This window comes from Triturus cristatus, chromosome 10 (assembly GCF_964204655.1).
Source record: "Triturus cristatus chromosome 10, aTriCri1.1, whole genome shotgun sequence".
Taxonomy (NCBI): Eukaryota; Metazoa; Chordata; class Amphibia; order Caudata; family Salamandridae; genus Triturus; species Triturus cristatus.
Window position 1 is genome coordinate 1,022,543,145 of NC_140593.1, and position 21,030 is coordinate 1,022,564,174.

The window sequence follows — 21,030 nt, forward strand, 5'->3', positions numbered from 1 at the left end:
TTAATCATCACTTTACCAACTCGTTCTGTCTCCATATCCGATAGATCATTGTCTTCAAGATTACAATTTTATGTTTTTCATATAATCCACAAGAACTCCTTGTCGCAATTCATGTATCCAACTATTTTTCTGTCTAAGATGACCACAGTACTACATTTACTTCTATTCGTTGTCTCTCATGACCTCAGTTCTGATCCTCTACATTGTCCCAACCAACTATGTTATTGAATGTGTGTCATTAATGTGATAGCTAACAAACATATTCCGTCTAGACTTGCGCAAAATATTTGCCAGGGTCTCTACGCCAGTCTTGTGATGACCAGAACTAGTATGGTGTACATGGTTAAGAAGTATAACCCCATCATCTGTCCAGTTGCGGCCTAAAGTGAAATCAAGTTGTCGGTGTTGTTGTTCTCTCCAACCTCAGTTCTTGTCTTCATTGAATTTACCCCACCATTGTTGTGTGATGGAGATGGGCAAACAGGTATGACCAATGAAGAAATTATGTCATGAATTAAATAAACAACTTCTTCAGAAAACTGAGTTGAAAAACAACACAGATTTGAAGGATAAATAATAATATTCCTATTTTATTAACCAAACACTTCATTACTTCTTATTGCTGAATGTTTGGATTATTTCTGAATTAGACTGATACATTTAGGACCGACCAGTCACACAGTAGTTCACGGGGGACAACATCTAAGGGTAGAGTGGTGCATTTATGATACTTTCAGTGTTCATAGCCCAGCAGTCGAAAGGCAGTATGCACATAAAAAGTAGAAATTAAACTACTAACATAACATATTAAACAGATATACTTGGAGTGGCATCAAGGAAACCTTACATCCACTTTTCATGGAAGATACCCCATCACTGTTAAATGGCACTGATGCAATCACAAAATAAGTTTATATACCAGCTCAAACCTAAGGTCTTCTTTGCCATTGCTTCCACCCCAACACTATTGACGTGAAATTAATGTAGTCACTGTCCCTATATTTGTTTACTCAGTTGAGGAGTTTTAACAACAACAGTGTTAGTGCAAAAATGAAATAACATTTATTTCCTTTGCTCTACCTTAGGAGGTCATCTGAAATTGTTTTCTTAGACAATGATTCATATAGAAACAGGGCCTGAAAAAAATGATTAAAATGACTCATCAGGTACCATACAAGTGTTAATATGCCAAATTCAGACATAACAAACAACAAAACTGAGATAATAGCTTTTACAATAGAATATAGCATTAACATATGGCAATTATGGCATATTCCACACAAGCATAATGTTTTATCCAGTGGCTGCAAGACCACTGTGAGATGAGTGTCTACTGCTATGATGGAAACAGCACTCGCAACACAATCACACATTCCCCACAGAAGGATACACTCATCTACATCAACTATCAAGGCTGAACCCACATATTGTAATTGTGAAATTGTAATTGTATTTATATAGCGCTTGAAGTGTTAAAGCGCTTTTAGGCGAGTAACACGCTACTCTGAAACTCAAAGTGGATTAGTGGTGGATTAGAATAGGACAACATATGTTGTTAATTTGAGTGGTAGACATGTTAGTTTGTTAGTTGGATTGAATAGGATAAAGGGGGAGTAGAGAAAGGAAGAGTCTGGAAAGTGTTATTTTGGAGCTCATAGTAGTAAAATGAAGTTTGGGATAAAAAAAGTTTGGGAAGAGTCAAAGGAGGGATAATCAGCACACAGTAGGAACAACAATGCATGTCACAGTCTAGTTTATTCTCTAAAATAAATATAGTTCTCCCTCTCTACACAGTGAGTGAGTAGGGAAATACAGTGACTGCATATTATGCAGTCTAATATGATAACCTGAAACGTTAGGTATGTGGCATAGGCACGGCCTAAGTCACTGGGGATGGTGCCCATTTGATAGCACGATCCCTGTAGCCTTTCCTGAGCTCAGAATGGTCCAGTATCTGGCAGGTGATACACACTGAAGAATGTGGGATGAGAATAGTAGGAGGTCGAGACATGCAGGTCACCATTAGGGCCACAAACATTGTGCATAGGTTAAGGTACTCGTCAGTCCCCTACCTTTTGTCTAGTGTTGTCCCAATACTGGTGGCAGGCCAGATACTCACCAAGATACCTGAGAGGTAAGTATTATCCTCCATGAGAGAAAACAAAATAAATTATTGCCTCAGCTTGATGCATGGACTAGATGCAGTTTCCGCAAAGACTGTCAATCACTCCCCTTGCTGATGGATGTGATCATGTATAGGTACGCCAGTGAGAGGGTAAACTGAGAAGCTCATGATCGAAATTGTGTTAGGGAGTTCCTTGCCATGTAATCTTGTACCATGTAGGGTTGGAGTCATTAGGACTACATGAGCTATGACCATGTTCAGAAGGTATAGACACTCCTAACCCCCCTCCATAAGGCTCATTTAATTGTAATGGCCCTATGGAACAGTGCATTGCACAAACACCCTAAATAAAGTAGTGTTGACACTGTGATATAGGTGGCTATGTTCCCTTGATAGTCCCTGGACTGCTTAAACATCAGGTGTAGACAGAAAGCAGATTCACAAAGCTATTGCATGTGTAAATTTGTATGTTTAGCCTAAAAGCACATATAGTATGAAACAACATTTGACATTCACAATGGGGGCTTTCAAGAGTGTAAGTAGATTTGCTAACTCAAAGATGTCAATGTGAGTTAATCAGCTGCCAGGGTTAAGTAGTTACCATTCCATGATCAATGACCTAAAAGTTTGCAAACATCCACAAACATAGCAAGACAGTGTATGAATGCAACAGTTTGTCAATGAGACAGTGTGTCTCCTTTCTAAGTTGAACAGTTTGAGTTACATAATGTGTGAGCCTATGAGACAGGGTGAGTTAAGCAGTGTGTGAGCACATTTGACACTGAGTAGCATATGAGTGAAGCAGCATGTTAGTGTGTGTATGTGTTAGTGAAAGTGATAGGGGAAGTGAGTGAGAATGAGTGAAGTTGAGTGAAACAGTGAGTGAGAATGAGTCGAAATGAGTGAGAGTGAGATTGTAAGATTAAGAGCAAGTGAGTGTGAATGTGAGAGTGAGTGAGAATAAATGAGTGTGAAGGGATGTGAGTGAGAATTAATATGAGTAAACCAATGCGGGTGATGGGTAAGACCACCCCTCTTGACACTTAAATATGTCTTGTGGAAAACTCTGGGGGGCGTTGATGTTCTGTCAGTCCAACTCCTGTTTTGCAATTTGGGACTGATGGTGGCTAAGCGAATGTGGCAAGATACTGGGGGGCAAACAAAGCAAACACAAGGAAGTGTTGGATGGAGCGCTGAAACTTTTCAGACACTCACCTCCAGTCACAGATCTGGGTTGAATCCATCATAGTTCTTTAGCTCACTTCGCTACCCCAGTTCAGACACAGCTATATGCAAATCAGTCTTGACCCTATGCCTCATGGGAACAGTCCAGCCCAAACTGCCAAGCCATGTCTTCCCTGGACAGGAAACAAGCATCCTGGGAGCGGTTTCGGGCTAACAGCCCTCATCAGCCAGACAAGCTTGAATCCAGTGGCAAAGTGATCAAGGGACCCACGTCTGGGCATACCCTGCCAACTTAGGGCAAACAAAGCAAACACAAGGAGATGATGGACGGAGTGCTGAAACTTTTCAGACACTCACCCCCAGTCACACATCTGGGTTGAATCCATCATTGTTCTTGAGCTCACTTCGCCACCCCAGTTGAGACACAGCTATATGCAAATCAGTCTTGACCCTGTGCCTCATGGGAACAGTCCAGCCCGAACTGCCAAGCCATGTTTTCCCTGGACCGGAAACAAGCATCCTGGAACCAGTTTCGGGCTAACAGCCCTCATCAGCCAGGCTAGCTTGAATCCAGTGGCAAAGTGAGCAAGGGACCCACGTCTAGGCATACCCTGCCAACTTAGGGCAAACAAAGCAGACACAAAGAGATGATGGGGTGCGCCTGAGGCTCCGATGCTGTCTGGATGGAAAAGGGGAATGGATTTGTAAATGGCCGGAGAAAAGGTTGTGTACACGCTTAAGGGCTGACCTTGTAAAGTTTACAAGATATGGGGCGGATGGTTGCAAAACTACAATATTCCTCTTTCAAAGTGGCGGCAACTTCTTTGATTTGATTGTGCCAGTGTGAAGAATTTGAGAACGTCATTTTAATCATGATTGGGGTTCTTCTTTTGTTCCTATGCAGATGTTATGAGATTGTCCTACTGTAATCACTGTGTTGGGTGTGGGTGTGGGTTTGCACGAGTGCCTCCTTATTGTTTTTTCTGTTAATATTTGGTGCCCGTTTGGCACCTTCAGAAAGAGTACATTGCAATGCTTAAATAACACTGTAGAACTTAAAATCAATAAAGATATTTTGAAAAAAAAGAGAATGAATACGAGTAAGAGAGAATGTGAGTGATTGAATGTAAGTAAGTGTGAATGAGTGAGAGAGAGTGTGTGTGAGTTAAGCTTGTGAGTTTGCCCCTGTTCGAGGCATACTGAAGGCAATTCTTGGCATATGGTGTACCCATGCAAAATGCGGACAGTGAGATATTGAAGGTAATTCTTAGCATAAGAGGCAACCGTGGAAAAATGTGTATGCTGGCACACTAGAAATAAATCTTGGCAGAAATGCTGGCACTGGCATACTGGATCTAGTTTTTGGAATTAGGGAAATCAAACATGGCATATTGTTTGGGGGTGGGGCAGGTAACCATGACAAAATGGAGGTCTGTGGGAGACTGTAAGTGTAACATTTAACATGGTGAATACTGTAGTGCAATCTCTGATGGTTATATTGTCTGTTGTGTGTGCTCATGAAGAGCGTAGATTATTCAATTGTTGTTTTAGGAGAAGTTGGATTTGATAAAAGATAAAGATGCCAGCAATATACATACCATTTTTATTGCTAACTCTCAGCTGCTATTGAAAACACACATCTGAAACAATCATAATTTCAGACCTAGAACACCAACACTGACCATATAAACACTCTGACATTATCCATCTTCCTCTACGCATCTGCTCTGTAACCTCTCAAAAAACAACCCAACTGTTGTCTTCCAAATTACTCAAACTCCAAATTCTCTTCTTCTTAACACTCACCTGTAATTAATGACCATCTGCTGAAAGAACAAAAGGAACGCTAACAACTCTTACAAAATAATTGAAGATGGCGGATGTGAGAATTTGGCCTGGTATATGCTGTCCACTAGTTAAAGTGGGCACCTTGTACCAGTCCAAACAACCACTAATGGTGATTAGGTCAAAGATAACCTTTATTGTAAGCTATCCTAGTGGTAGCTATGGAGAGTAGCCTTCAGGCTAAGTCTTGAAGGAATGTTAAGTACCTTGTTTTACCAGAATGTAACCTTATAGTATTGGTTAAATGAAAGAGAAACCACACAGTAGTTATAAAAATATGTATTTATTATCTATAACACTCTCTAGTATCCTCTACATGAGGATAGATCACAAATCAAACAATACAGTTGCAAAGAATCAAACGTAAGTAGCACAATACACCGTGGGCTCCAGGGGGACACCAAACCATATACTAAATAAGTGGTATAAGAACCACGACTCAGGTCTAGAATTGGTCTAGGAGGTGTAGAATTGCTGGGACCCCAAGGAACCACCCAAGGTGAGTGAATTGGGACCCCACGGAGGATGGGTGCAGAGTGAGAACACAACTGCGTGGTCTGTACAATTCAATGGGAAAGTCGCAGTTGGAAATTTAGAGATTAAGGACCCTTCCCAGCAGTTTACGAAGACAACCCTTGGAACTTAAGAGTTTGAAGAGACACCCCAGCCGTGGATACCTTTGTACCAGAGTTACCTATCCCAGAGGAGCCGGGTGCATAGGTACGAAGTGGCTTCGGAAACCCTCGTCGTTTTCTATGGATGTCGACAAAGTAATGCTGCTGCTGGAAGTACGAATAGTGTCCAGTGGAATCCAAATGTAGATTCTAGATGAGAAGAACCTGAAAGCAGAGGGGACAGATTCTGGGTCACTTTGGAGTGACCAGGTGCTCGGTAGACGAATACCCACCGATGTCGGGTGCTTCAGATGTGTTGACGGTGATCTTGAGGACCCGGAGATGTCTAGGACAACCAGGAGCCGGAGGAGAGCTGTCCCATGAAGTATGTCAAGTGCTGAGGGTCAGTGTCCGGCGGGAGCACCAACATGCCTTGGCAGCAGCAAACAACATAGATGGTCAATTTCGGTGTTGATCTGACCCAGCAAGAACCAGGAGACTCGCCACAGCAAGAGGAGTCAGGGCAGGCCTGGAGCAACCAGGGAAGCCCAAATAAAGCAAAGTTAACCCTCAAGTGGACCCACAGGCTGAAGGCACAGGAGTCACGAGGAGACCTCAGGCAGTTTCACAGGATACCAGCTAGTAGGGCACAGAGTGCGAGGATGCCGGAGTCCTTCTCAGAAAAGAGCCCTGACCCCCCCTGCGCTGGGGTCAGGGCTACAAATGGCCCAATGCATGGACTTGTTGCATGACAACAAGCATGTGCAGCTGCAAATGAACGTGGTGCACAGGGGTACGGGTATACAGTCCCCACGAGGGCTCAACCTTGGAGACCTTCAGAAACCCACCTCTTGTGTCCCTGGAGATTTCGGAGTCTGCAGGAGCTCTGGAGCAGCAAACCGGTCAGATGCGTTACTGTGCTTGTGTTTGCAGGGGAGTGACTCCTTCACCCCAAGGGAGATTCTTCTGTTGTCTTGGAGGTCCACAGGGTCCAGCACGGAGTCTGTATGGATCACGGACAGAGACAAGACTGGGGACGGCAAGGGAAGACAAAGTCAAGCCCAAGGGAGGTTCAGTGAAGTCCAGCGTGTCCAGATGGTCGAAATGTAGTGGTATCTTCTTGCAGAATCTTGTCCATGTAAAATCTAATGTCTTGTAGCCAGGTAACCCGTTTTATACCCAGGGGAAAGGGTTGGACAGATTCTAGGGACCTTCCTAGGGGAGAGACAGGACAGAGGAGTGGCTACACCCATGTCCATTGTCCAGTTTCGCACCAGAACAGGAGCAAATGGCTCCCAGAACTGGTTTGAGCTGGACTATGCACAGGGGCACCAATTGTGCCCCTCGTGGAGACTTTCTGGCATGGAGACCGTGCACCTACCCAGCTCCAATACACTAAATCCTGACTGGGAGGTGGGCATACCTCCCTGTGACAGGATACCTATTGTCCGACATCCCTCTGCGCAAGCTTGGCTCAGAAGCAGGAGGGCAGGCTCGTGTCTGTGGCTGGCAGCATCTATATGGGCTGTAAGGCTCGAGAAAGTTGCTACCGGTAGACTTTGGTACCCCCAGAAACTCAGTTCTGAGGGGAGGAATCATACCTCTCAGTTACTGGTGTGAGGTATGATTCCAAGGTGTTTGACACCAAACATGACATACTTTGTTGCAGTCGTTTTCGAGATAGCATTTACTGCAAGGTTATAATGCACCTCTCCCTATATGTCTGGCAGTATCACATACAGCCCGGGAGAATGGTCTCTGAAGACTGCTCATGCAGGAGCACCCTCTCACATAAAACGCAGTACCCTGCCTTCAGGATTGTTAAGGCCTGCTATGGGGGTGACTGATAAGGTTTTAAGTGTAGTGATATATATAGATATAGTGAAGCTATATCTTTCGTAAGTGGTGCAAGCACCAGCTTACACAGGCTGCAGTAGCAGACCTGAGGTTCTATTTTGCATGGCCTCTCATGGGTGGCATAATACATGCTTCAGCCCATGGGAGACCTCTGGGGTATCTATGCCATTGGAACATGTGTACCATATGCTAGGGACTGATAAGGGTACCCCAGTATCCAATCTGGAGTTGTACCAAAGTCCATACATGTCAATTTAGAGGTGAAAGCAGATAGGATGGGGTCCTGAATAGCAGGATCCCAGCCAGACTAGTCAAAACAGTGGGAGCAAAAAGCAAAAAGTGGGGGTAACCATAAGAAGCGGATCCTACTTTCCTAAAGCGGAAAAGAAAAATATCCCGCCTATAAAAATATCATTTGTCAATCAGATTACCAACCTCACAGAGCCAGACAGACACAGCCCCCATAAACCCAAAGGATGCTGAAAGGTATAATGCTACCATCCTTATCTTTAATAAAATCCAGGTTCTTGAAACACAACGATTGGAGAATCTATTTTTTATGGCAAGACCGGAAGCTTCAACTATACATATTCACGCCTCACAATACCATGCTTGCCACATGTTCAAACAGTGTCAAATACAATTTTGCAAAAGCACCTGCATTTAACCAAACAGCCACTTTTAAAATATCCTGCAAATGACCACCTGAAAAGAAGACTTTACTTGCCAAGGGACCCTTTACCAAATAGGCATTAAACAGTTGTAAGACTACCCCTGCCTCGTTTCTCACTATCTTAACCCATGTAGCAATTGTTGTTGATATACCTCCACCATACTGTTTCACATATAACAGCAACTGATGAACACTATCCCTGTGCAACTCAGTCACCCTCTCTCTTCCAAATAACAAAAAACATACAACACTGGAAGGTCACCAAACCTCGGATAAAGAACTGAAAATATCAAAGAACTAATCTGAGATAAAATCCTAAACTTACTACTTTTGGTATTCACAGAAGACATTTAGTTGTAGTAAAGTAAGGATTCCTAACTTTACTACTACTAAATGCCTTTTGTGAATACTGAAAGTCGTAAAGTTAGGATTTTGTCTCAGTTTAGTAGTAGTAAATTTAGGAGTCCTAACTTTACTACTACTAAATGCCTTTTGTGAATACTGAAAGTCGTAAAGTTAGGATTTTATCTCAGATTAGTTCTGTGAATTGGCCCCAAAGTCTTTGTCAGCCTAGTTACATGAAATGAAGCTTCCGCTGGATTATAAAGCCTATTATTGAGTTCCAAAGCCTGCACATCAGAAACCCTTCAGTTAGAAATCAAACACAAAAGATTTGTTGATTTACTAGTCAAGAACGCAAGAACAAAAACCAATTTGATGGACAAACAAAAAACTAAATTCGCATAGAGTTGTTCTTTTACTTAGGTGGCCTGCATAACCTAATGATGTTCTTAACTCTGCGAATCAAGGTATCTCCACCAATAGACTTTCATTCAATCAATTAGTGCCCATTTTATCCGGAGGCCTCAGACTGTAGTTCTGTTCTGAGGGGGCCCTCTGCTGCCGGGGCCCCCCCCGCACCGTGGGGGATGCGGGGGCCTGTGTTACGCCCCTGAATTGGGATGATTCAGTGGCGTAGCTAGATCTTTTGCCGCCGATGGCAACTGGGGTGTTTGCTGCGACGTCCGCAGGAGGGGGGGCAATGGTCCCTGCGTCTACCATCCTGCATCGGCCGTAGATGAGCACAGGGGGTTCGCGGCCTCCAAAATCCGTGCCGCCCTGGACAGACCGCCTTCCCCATCCCCCTCTTGCTACACCATTGGGGAGATTAACAAACAAGGTACTCTGGGAAGGATATGCTACGAGAAAATGTATTAAATTAATATGGAACCTGGTGAGATAAAAGCTGTGCCTCCCAATGTGAACTAGTGTGAGATAAAACTCCAGGCCAATTGAGGGTTTAATAGAGAGATAGTTTAGAGCTGTCTGGCATTGATAAAAATCCCTCTGGCGACAGTCTTCCCTCCATTTACAGAACAGCTCTTTAACCAATGATTTGGTACCCCTTGTGAAAGTTTCTGGGTTTATAAAATACCCTTAAATTCCCAAATTCTTCAAAACAGATTTTTTTTTTTTTTTTTTTTTTTTTTTTTTTTAAACCTTTATTTATCTCTGTGTACAAGACAAATACGGGCCTACAACCATCCGGTCGGCCTCGACACTTCTGAACCTTGATAGCAAAATATACGTCCACCCGGTGGCCCGGCAGCACATAAAAGCATACAACCTATGTTACAAAAATCCACATGCACCGGGTGGCAGGAGACAGTAAGGTTAATTTTAAAATTTTTAAAAGTAAGGAGATACAGAGCTAGAACGGATCAGTGTACAGAACAAAACGATCATGTGATAAATGGGTAACAGCCACCAGGAGAGTCAACTAACAGTGAACACATCTAAAATGGCGGCACGAAACTAAATACCAGGATATAGATATGCAGCGAAGTGTGCCTCCCCGCCGCTACCCTCCTAACACCAGTCCCCCCCACTGACCCTAGAATAAGACGTAAGAAAAGGACGGAAGAAAGAGAAGAAAAGAAGGCCCATAGAAACAAAAAACGTATCGAAGAAAACCCCCCACCCTACACGCATGCCGAGGCTATGGCCTACCCCCCCCTAGCTACGTGTCTGTCGCCCCATAGAAACCCGAAATGTAGAAGTAAGAAATGAAGAAAGGAAAAAAAAACCATAAAATCACGGTTGAACCCAGGGAGAAAAAGAAGAGTGCACTACCCTACTACTCCCAGGGAAAGGAAAAGCGGGGAGGAGCCCACCCCACTGCCGAACTCCCGGACCCCCGCGCCGCCCATACATCCTGCGCCATGTACAGCACAGTACCAAAAGACCCACGTAAACCCAGTGGTCCCGAATCGATAACACCCAGCACTTCAGCACTGCACAAGTCCTCCCCCCGGCAGAAGAAGGAAACAGGAGGCGAAATCACAGCGACATGTAACAAAAACAGGTCCTTAAAAACTACTCAGCCAATATTGCAAAACGTGTATCAGTCCAGGTCCCCGTCTGCCAATCCAACCAAAGCGACAACGAGCATGCCATCACCCCTGTCCGGACCGGCAAATGTGATTCAGGCCCGTCCATTGCTGCGAGTCACCTTCAGCCAGGACAAAGAGACAAGATGGCCGCCCTCGAGGAAAGGGGACAATGAAGACGTATCGTAACGCAGGGTCCCAAACGCAGCAGTGACATGCCACAGTAGCTCCGGCGATAGGTGCAGTCAGGGTAACATCTGGCAAGGGAAGTGAAAGGCTAGGTCTCAACAGGTAGTTCGTAGGTAGAGTCACAGCGTTCAAAATGAAGGGTGTCCCTGCAACTGTTTCCGCGTCGATGGATTGACGCGTTACATTGTAGCCAGGAGGACTCCGCGCCACCGTCCCTCCGCTCTGCAACATTGTTTCACCTCCAGGAGAAAACATGGGCGGTGGGGGATCCTCCAGCCGGGAACGTCCCGTTGCAAACAGTGCCTCATCGATTCTCCGGGTCAGCGCCCGGCAAGTACTCTGCATTGCCACCTCTAACGCCACGAGGGCGGCCAATACATCCCCACAGGTCGGGTCTCTCCGTGCCAAGCATCGGTCCGCACTATCCCGCCGCTCCTCCGATGCGGCAATCAGCTCCGGGGCACATGGGCGCGCCGACACTGCGAGTCCAGGGTCAGCCAGCGTCTCAGCAAGAAGAGCAGGCGCCATTGTCATCTCCACTGCGGGCAATTAGTGGCGGGACAAAAATGACTATGTATACCGGAGATCCGAGGATGTAGAGACCGGAAAAGGCTTTGGGCTCCACTCGGGAACTGCACCAGGCGAGAGCGTCCCACGGTTACCGTGAGGACCGGCCGTTCGCCGCAGGGAGACGCTTCAAAATGGAGTCCTCTCGCTTTTCTTCAGGGTGGCGGAGGAGAGCTAGTATTAGGGGGCTCCAACGTCGTCCACACCACTGCCAGCGCGCGGGGGAGTCCGACCCGGACGTAAGGGTCTGACTCCAATCGCACAGCCAGCGTTTTCACCCCCGCGGCCGCTCGCAGTTTTCCAGCTCAGCACCCCATCCACATCCCTCGGCGTCCAGCGGCGGCCATCTACGCAGGGACCAGTGGGAACACCGAAGGTCGCGGTAAACACCGAGTCCGCTGCCAAACCCGCCGACAAAGGTGTCAGGAGAACGCCAGTCACTTCAGTGCCGGTAATCCGCGGCGGTAGGGCGGCGCAGGTCAGGAGAATTGATCAGGATTAACAAAGGAAGCCAGACGGTCTACGGAGCCGGGAGCTCAAGCGTCCGTCCCGTCGGCCATCTTGGCTCCTCCCTTCAAAACAGATTTTGAATATTTCAGCCAGGGTATGGACCCAGTGTAATCCAAACGGAGACAGTCTTGTATAATTTCCCTTGCAAGATTTGCTTCCATGGTCGACCAAATTCTCATCCAAAGTAATAACGGGCTAATTTTAATTCTGTCCTCTATATAGTTAGCTCCAAGTTCCAAATGACAAGCAAATGTAGAAAGGGATATTGGTACTGCCAACAAATTATGCAGGAACTTGTTTTCTATTTTCTGATGGGAATCTTCTTTTTTATAACCCTACACTCCTGATGCATTAGTCGCTATTGCAACACATTTGGCATTATAAATTGCAGAAAGTTCCTTCACCGGTTTATGCCCCAACCTTCTGACAAAATTCAAAACAGAGTCAATTGATCTCTGGAAGTGAAGTGAGCGTGATATGAATAAAAAGTCCCACTCATCTTGGAATCAAACTTAATTCCCAAATAGGTAAAGTTGTTTACTTTGGCTATCTCAATGTCACCCAGTTGAAATGTGATCATTTTGGTTCTTTCAGGGCCCACTATCATGGTAAAAGATTTACTTAAGTTTGTTTTCAGGTCTAAAGTATCCATGAAATGTTTAAACCCACCTAAGTGGGTTTGCAGCACCATAGCTGTTCTCGCAATCAGCACAGCATCATCTGCATGTAGCAGTGCTGGAATTGATAGTTCTTAGTTGGGTGTGTCTTTCCCTACACAGCACAGCGATTCCTCCAAACCATTTATATACGGTAAAAACAGTGGAGGAGCCAACATGCAACCTTGTGCACCCCCATCTTCTGGATAATTTCTGGAGAGAGTTCCACATTTATCTAATACCAGATTTTAACCAAAGCATCCAACTGCATCCTATACAGCAAATATTTCAGTTGCTTATCAAAGCATTGTTTGTCCACGATGGACCACAGATAGGGCGATTTACCATGTCAAATGTGCTGGAGAGGTCCATAAACGGTAGGTGAATTGACCCCCCGTTTGCACTGGCGTAAATCCCCATGATGAGCTGAAGGTTTAGACACTAATGAATAGCACAGACTCCTTTACAAAACCCATATCCTGCCCTAGAGAGTAACTGCTTCTCTTCTATCCAGGCCTCCAATTTGGATGCAATAACCCTGCCCAGGATCTTACATGAGCTGTCCAGAAGGGAAATTTGTCTGTAGCAACTAGGTAGTTTTTTTAAAATGGTACCACCACTGCCACTTTCCAAGATGTAATTAAATGACCAGTAACAGCAACCCTAAAAACGTTTGTTAAATAGGTGCCCACAATGTTACATTGGGTTTAAAAGGGTCCATGGGGACCCCGTCGGGCCAGGCGCTTTCCCATATCGGCTCCCATTGAATACTGCTGCTACATCCTTAACCTGAATTGACTGACTGAGTAAATAGAGTTCTTCTTGGCTCGGTTGCAGTTCAGCAGAAGTTACTAATAAAGACATGGCAAGGCCCACGCCTTGTACAGCTACCAAAATAATGGTTTAGCATCTGTACAACTACAGAAGCTGAAACTGAGCTCGATCCCTTAATTTTTTTTGTAACCTACCTCACAGAAAATCTCAGCCTAAAAGAAACACACACTCAAATGTTCAAATTAAAGCTAAATAATTACAAACCTGCAATACACTCTCTTTGACGACACATCCACGTTCAATGTGTTAAAGTGCCCAAATACCAACAAAACGCAGAGCCATTACTCAGATTGATTTAACAAAAAAGGTACACAGCTGTCAAGGAACGGCAATGAAAAGAGGAAGATGTATGATGTGCGAGTTATATGGATTATGTAGGTGGTCTAGTGTGAAATTTTGGTTGACACTGATCTATGCTTTTAATGGCTGCTGAGGGGGAGAAATGTAATGTATTATACATACTGCTAGCAGCAGGTCTTACCATAAATATTTTATCTCTTCATTCACAGTTTGTGTCCTGAGTGCTAAACATGGATATGTTCGATTATCTCTCATTGACATAGTTAACTTTCCTACAAGATCTTAATATACAGTGTAGAAAATATACTTAGTACCAAGAAGCTAAATGTACCATGTGGACTGCAACACATATTGTTCCATCCACAGAGTATGCCTGCAAAACATGGCTTCAGGCCTAACATGTAGCCTGACAACAACAGACTAAAAACCTGCTGTGAAACATGTCAAAGTGAGTCTTTATGGACGGCGGGAAACTCTGCTTTTAAATATTAATACGCCACTCCTAAGTGCACCTTGTTGTACTCTAGGAAGGATGCTTGATATTTAAAATTGGAACATGTTCAAAATTTAAGATGGCATGTTCCTCCAGTGGCTATTCCAGATTATAAACTTTAATCTGTAACGTTTGACAGGAAATGGATAATACAGTCATTAAAAGACTATTTTTCATGTTTATTAACAATCCAATCCATTCGTCACTGGGACCAAGGTGACGCCTGCCCTTTCATAAGCAGATGTAAAGTGAGATCTGGCAGAAGGCAAGCGTTTGCTCACCAGCCCCACATCAACAAGGCTGGCTCCAAACCCAGTGGGTGGGAAGTTGCCCCCAAAATGAGTTTGGGAGTGAACAGATGAGAGAAAACTGCTCAGTTCCACTACCACACCTCTGGGTTCACACAAAGGCTCTGGAGGGTAGAACAAAGGTCTCCCCATTTTACATTTTAGGAGTGAGGTGCACTGTGGAATTGTTTGCTGTAGGGCAGTCAGGAACTGCTAGAAAAGTGAGCCGGGGTTACCCCTGGCAACCTTTAGCCCATTGGTGAGGTGGGAGACAGGAGGCCTCCCCACCCACTGGCTAATACAACCCATAAATGTGGCACCTCAAAGAACCCTCCTCATAACACTTTATGGACCTGGAGATGATAAGACCATGGCTTGGCCAGGCTTACTGTTAAATGAGAGAAGCTCTGAAGGACTCTATCTGCTCTCTCTTGTATCCAGTACAGAGGAGTGGATTCCAAAAGATAGTGGGCTGGCTTCCTGTATCATTACAGGAACACAAACAGCCGAAAAACAACTTTTCTTCTGCAATTCCCAGTTACTCAGTCTCAACTGGACCTACACTGTACCCTGTTCAAGGCATTTGCTGAATCAAGCCCTGAAGTCATGAGAGCCTCGCCTGAAGCCTGGGAGTTTTAAGTGAAGAGCTGAAGTAAAATGGACTTACACCTACGAAGTCTTTTAACTTAGAAAAATTCTGACTTTCAGCCACCAGAAGATCGGGACCAACAACCAGAGGCAATCCGGCCAATATGCAACTTCACTGGGCTGTAGAAATAGGTTTGTCCGGCTTGGAGCTTCTCTGCAGCAGCAAATATGTTTCAGCAGGCAAACGGCGAGAAGGTATCCATCCTCATTGAGCCCTACTCAGATATTTTCTGCTGGTTTGCACTGCTGGAAGAAAAGGACTTCCATTTCAGAGACTAGGGGTCAGATGTACAAAGCTTTTTTGAAGTCGCAAATGGCCAGATTCTCAGAATCGGGCTGTTTGCAACAGCGAAATTTTTTTTTTTTTAATGTACAAAGGCCCAATTTGCAATTTGGTGACCTATTACCGAATCGTAAATTAGGTTTGCAGTTCGGTATTAGGAAGGGGCGTCTTTAGAGCATCCCTTCCTAATACCGAATCACAGTGGTATGCATGAATGTTTTGCGACTGAAATGCTGTCACAAAACATTTGCATTTTTACCACCTACTTCAAGAAGGTGGTAATCTATTCACAAAAGGGACGGGGTACCCAAGGGACCTCTTACCCTTTGTGAATGTTTGCAAAAACATTTTTTAACAGACCACTGCCCACCCTTAAAAATGTAAAGAAAACTTTTTATTTTTCTTTTTAAAACATCCTTTAAGGAAAACAGGTTGCATTGCAAACAAAAAAAGGTTTCATTGAAAAGCAGTAACAGACTTGGTGGTCCGCTGACCCTAGCAGGCAACCATCCTTTTGATTTTTGCGATTCACAATGGGTTGCAAATCGAAACCTACCAAATTAATATTAAAGAGGTAGGTCTATTTGCTACCCAGTGTGAATTGCAAAATATGTTAAACACACATTTGTACATTGCTGTTTGCGACTACCAAATAGTGAATTTGCAAAAATGTTCTAATTGGAAATCGTAAACACTTAGTACATCTGGCCCTAAGTCCCAATGAGAAAATCTCAACCAGCTGAAGGCACGAAAAGTATCTGGGTGACAATTCGACCTTGGTGGGCGGGAAATTCAATTTTCTCCTTTGCACAGCTTTTCCCTCATCCAGTGGCTATTCGGCTACGGGAATACTTTGGCAGCTACAGCTTGGAGCTTTGCCGAAGGATTTTTACGGCATTCAATGAATTCTGCTCTAACACTTAAGTCAAGGTTCTACAGAGTATCTCAGGATCTGAAAGGGTTCCATCAATTCTAACTCGTAAGACAATACATCTTGCCCTCTGTTAAATAAAAAAAAGACAAATTCTTACAAGATAGATTGATAGATAGATAGATAGATAGATAGATAGATAGATAGATAGATAGATAGATAGATAGATAGATAGATAGATAGATAGATAGATAGATAGATAGATAGATAGAGACAATTAAGTCTCAACAGTCAATCTTTTTGGTGCTTTAATTGTTCAACCTGACCTTTTTCTCGGACACTGGGACCTTTCATCATCACCAATGTCCAAGATCTGCATCAGAGGTGTAGAGATAACAGACCCTGTCTCTTCTTCAACAGTTATATCTGCTAAACGATTAGTTGAAGGTCAAAGTGAGAAGAGTCTCTGGTAATAGATTTCCCAGGGCGCTGAGCAGTCACCATATGTTTTATGGTAGACACCACTTGAAAAGGTTCTGCATCAAATGGAGCATCAGATGTTCTTCTGCATATCTGTTGTGCGAGCAATCGATCTCCTTTCCTAAAGATAATGTTCTTCGCATGTCTTCTTTGGTCAGCATATGTTTTCATCTTTTGTTTGTTCACCAAGTCTTTCACATGAGTTGCTTTCTCATTTCTCTTTCTCTGATTGATCCATTGAGGTAAATTGGTGTTTATTGCTCTCCTGAACATCAATGTCACAAGAATTTCACCTCTGGTCGAGTGGGGTGTTGAACTATAAGCTCTAAAGGTAAAATTCAAAACAGTTTTTAAATCAAGCTTCTCAATATTAGCATGCTGCACTACTTCCTTTAGGGTACTCTAAAACCACTCAACAAGTCTATTGGCCACAAAGGCAATCTCTTTTGATGCTTTATATTCAAATGCTCCAAGAGATCTTTAAATAATTGACTATTGATAGGCGGGCCATTGTCAGCCTTCACTATGGAAATTGTGAATACTCACCCATAATCACCAGTAGGTGATGTCCATTGTCGAGTGGACCGAAAACATCAATGGCTATGGTCTCCCATGTAGGTTTTGGGAGTTCTGACATGCTGAAGGTGTGGTGAGTAGTTTTTGCAGAAAGGCAGTTCCATAGATGACATGCCTTTAATTTCTTTTTAACCCTGTCATCAAGATAAGGAAACCAGATGCAGTTTCGGAGAGCTTGTTTTGTGGCAACGATCCCACAATGTCCTTCATTGACCACTTTAATTATTTTCTATCTCACACTCTCGGGAATCAGAATTCTTTACCTTCGTAGGATAACTCCTTCCTGAGTTATTGACAATTAATCCTTGACATTTTTATATTTTTGATATTCAACATCACTGGTGAGCGGTCGAGGATGTTGGTTCCATGACTGATGTGTAATTATATCCTTCAGCTTTAACATGTCACTATCGTGGCTAATGAAATACCAGCTGGTATGTTTGATTTTACAATGAAATTGGTATAGGCCTCATCCGTCTTGAAGGGAGTACCATGATCTTGTATAGGTACTCTGCAAAAGTAGTCAGCAGAGTTCTGATCTTTCCCTGAACAAGGCACAATGGTGTATCTATACTTTTGTAACCGTAGTCCCCATCATTCAATGCGAGGAGGCATTTTGGCCTTTGGATTGCCAAATATAATCAGTAAAGCTTGATGATTCATTACTAACATAAATGGCTTTCCATACAGGAAGACATGGAAATGTTCACAAGCCCATACCACAGCTAAACTTTATTTTTCAAGTTATGAGTAATAATGTTCTGTTTGAGACAAACTTCTACTTTCATATCCCACAATATGCCTTTGAGCATTTGAGCGTCTGCTGTGCTGTACAAGGATAACACTTAACCCGACGGAGCTAGTGTCAATAACAACCTCTGTATGAAGTTTAGGATTGAAGTACACCATTTCTGTAGCATTCTCAATGGCTCATTTAATTCTTGTAAAGATTTTCTCACATTCATGTGACCAATGAAATGAAACATTCTTTTTCATCACACTCATAACGGATTCGTTTTGGGCACCTCCGGCCTCCATGCCAGCAGCTTGTTTATTGGCACTCTCTTCAGCTCTGGCAGCCATTAGCACTCACTCCAGACTAAGAGTTTCTCTCAGCATTTGTCATCTGATTGAATCTGATAGGCTGCCATCACTAACTCTCAGAAGCATAGCTGCTTAATCATTAAATGTATTAAACCTACAATGTCTGATGAGTGTGTTGGGTGTATCCGCAATTCATCAATGGTTTTGCCAACTTTCTGGCAATCTTGGGTGAAGATGTATTGTTCATTATAAACATTTGGCATTGGATTAAACTTGAGATTCAACACTCCTTTAATTTGACGATATGTGACATCTTCTTTAGTTCACTGCATTTTATTTATGACTTCTTTCACACCGTCACTAGCAAGATTTTTGAGATACTTGAAAATCTTTTTCGAATCAGTCTCTTCAAGTGCATCAAAGAAATCATCAAATGTCTCTATCCAAGCAGTCTATCTATTGCCAATATTTCGCTTTCTGGTGGTATCCAATGGTGGTGGTGGTTTCAGGAAAGCAGCAGTGTCGCAACAATTTTTGAGAGCGGCTGATATTGAAGGTGGAGCTCTCTCTAGCTCACTCAGAGGTTCATCTTGAATCGGTTTGTGTGAGCCATCTCTAAGGCCATCTCTAAGACCTTGAGATGTTCTGGCCTCTGGATCATCCTTGACAACTTTTGAAAAGACGACCTCAGTCTTTGCCTCCATGAGAAAACAGGGGTTCATTATTCCAAAGACTTTGGATTCTTTGGTGAAGTTGTGCGCCTGTCAAAACACAACCCCTGTGCTCGATCGGGGTTGCGGCGCCTGGTGCTGAGGTCGTACAGGCTCACTTTACTCAGGTTCAGGTGAGTGTTTTATTCTTTGATTTATTTTTGCGTGCACTTTATCTTCACCATTTTCACGTTATCTTGCAACTTGTGATTATTAATAACTGCTTTTTGAAAACTTGGTTTTAACTGCCTTTAGCGTGAACGCACCTGATTCCATATGACTGTATATTGCATAGCAGCGCGGTAACTTGGTGTAAGGTCTGACCAGCAGGTTCTCGGTCACTGATATGTAGATTTCTTTGCAATGCTTTCTTTGTATTCAACTTCTTTACATCAATTGGAGTTGCGCTTTGATTCAAAGTGCGTTAGGTGCTGATTTCATACTTTGACTGCAACACACGTGGCACGCATGAGCAGTTTGCTTGGACCATGGCAAACTCCCTGGGAGAGCCCAACAATCTTCAAGTTAGTTATCCCCTAACACGCTGCCAGTTGTAGCATCTTCCCCAGCCTGGGTACCCGCAAATGACTATGCCACACACGAAGCTTAAGTTTACATGTCTTTATTCGTCTTCGTGTAACTGTGAACTCAACATTCTAAACCATCCTTCGGTGCATTCTGCTCTAAAACGTATGTCACAGTTCTATGAGTCCCTCAGGATCCAAAAGGTTTCCATCAGTTCTAAATTGCAAGGCACTACACCGGTCACCTGCGACCATAGACTACATTGGCGCTTAGTGCTTTTTCACACTATTTTCACTTGAAAGTTGAAAAACTCATTTCTTACAGTTCTCATCTATGAATTTTTGAAGTTTTGATGCCATTCATTTTTATGAAAATTGACTCTATTTTTCTGATTTGGTTTGGGATTTTTATATTTACAGTTTTGACTTGAATACTGTTTTGGGATTGCATAAATACTTTACACATTTTCCTAAATTAATCTATCTGCTGTACGTCATAGCTACCAGGGGTTGAGCTCAGGATAATTTAATGACTTTTGGAATTCACCATGACAAGTTAGTGTTTTTATTTTTTTTAGGTGGGAGACCACCCATCCTATATAATAAACTAATTTCTTACAGGTACCCAAAGACAATCTTTGAGTTTTTTGGGGAAAGAGTTACATTCAGAGGAGAACTCACTTGGAATATTTCTGCTGTCATTCCACTGGTTGGTACTACTCAAATTTTAAATGAGCTCTATTGTGTGTTAATTGTAAAGAGAATGTTTCTTTTCTCCTTTCTGTTAAACAGTAAGCTAAAGCATTGTCCTTTATCCTATAAAACTCTATTGTGTGCAAAGATCATTGACCAAATAATTATTTGTTTTTCATATCAGTAGGATGTTCAAATGAAGGAAGAGCCTTTCAAGGATATTAAAATGCCCAGGGTCTACAATGAAATGTACTAAGAACAGCCTAAAAATGCATTTTCTACATTACCTGACTCCTTCTTAACTCTTTGTCTTTAAGTGCTGAAGGATTGACAATGTCTTGCTTGAATAAAATTGTAAGAGGCACTTTTTGAAAAAAATCTCCTTGTACCTCTGTTGCTACTGATGACATGTTCCCGAATTCAAGCACCTGGACAAAAAACACAAGACTTAATTTAGAATCCTCTACTATACCCACTCCTATGGAATGCATTCTTCACTCACATTTTACATAGTTATCTTAAGTATTCAATTGATTATACAAACAAATATCTGGGTGCATAAGTACAGTCACCTTCAGTGTGGACTGGTTGGTTTCCAGATTCTAATGTGCATTCCCTCCCTGCATCAAGCACAATTTCTTAAAAAAATTATGGTAGTCAGAGTTCCTTATTGTTT

General features: G+C 43.2%; 1 protein-coding gene across 1 annotated transcript in view; it reads right to left on the minus strand.

The window, feature by feature from the left end:
* Nucleotides 1–21,030, minus strand: part of OTOA (otoancorin) — a 222,115-nt gene that overhangs the window by 145,495 nt on the left and 55,590 nt on the right. Inside the window, exons 10-11 of the mRNA XM_085631332.1 lie at nt 20,642–20,782; nt 1,081–1,136 (exon numbers count right to left, since the gene is read on the minus strand). Coding sequence (XP_085487458.1) covers nt 1,081–1,136; nt 20,642–20,782 — 197 coding nt within the window. The remainder of the gene's footprint in view (nt 1–1,080; nt 1,137–20,641; nt 20,783–21,030) is intronic.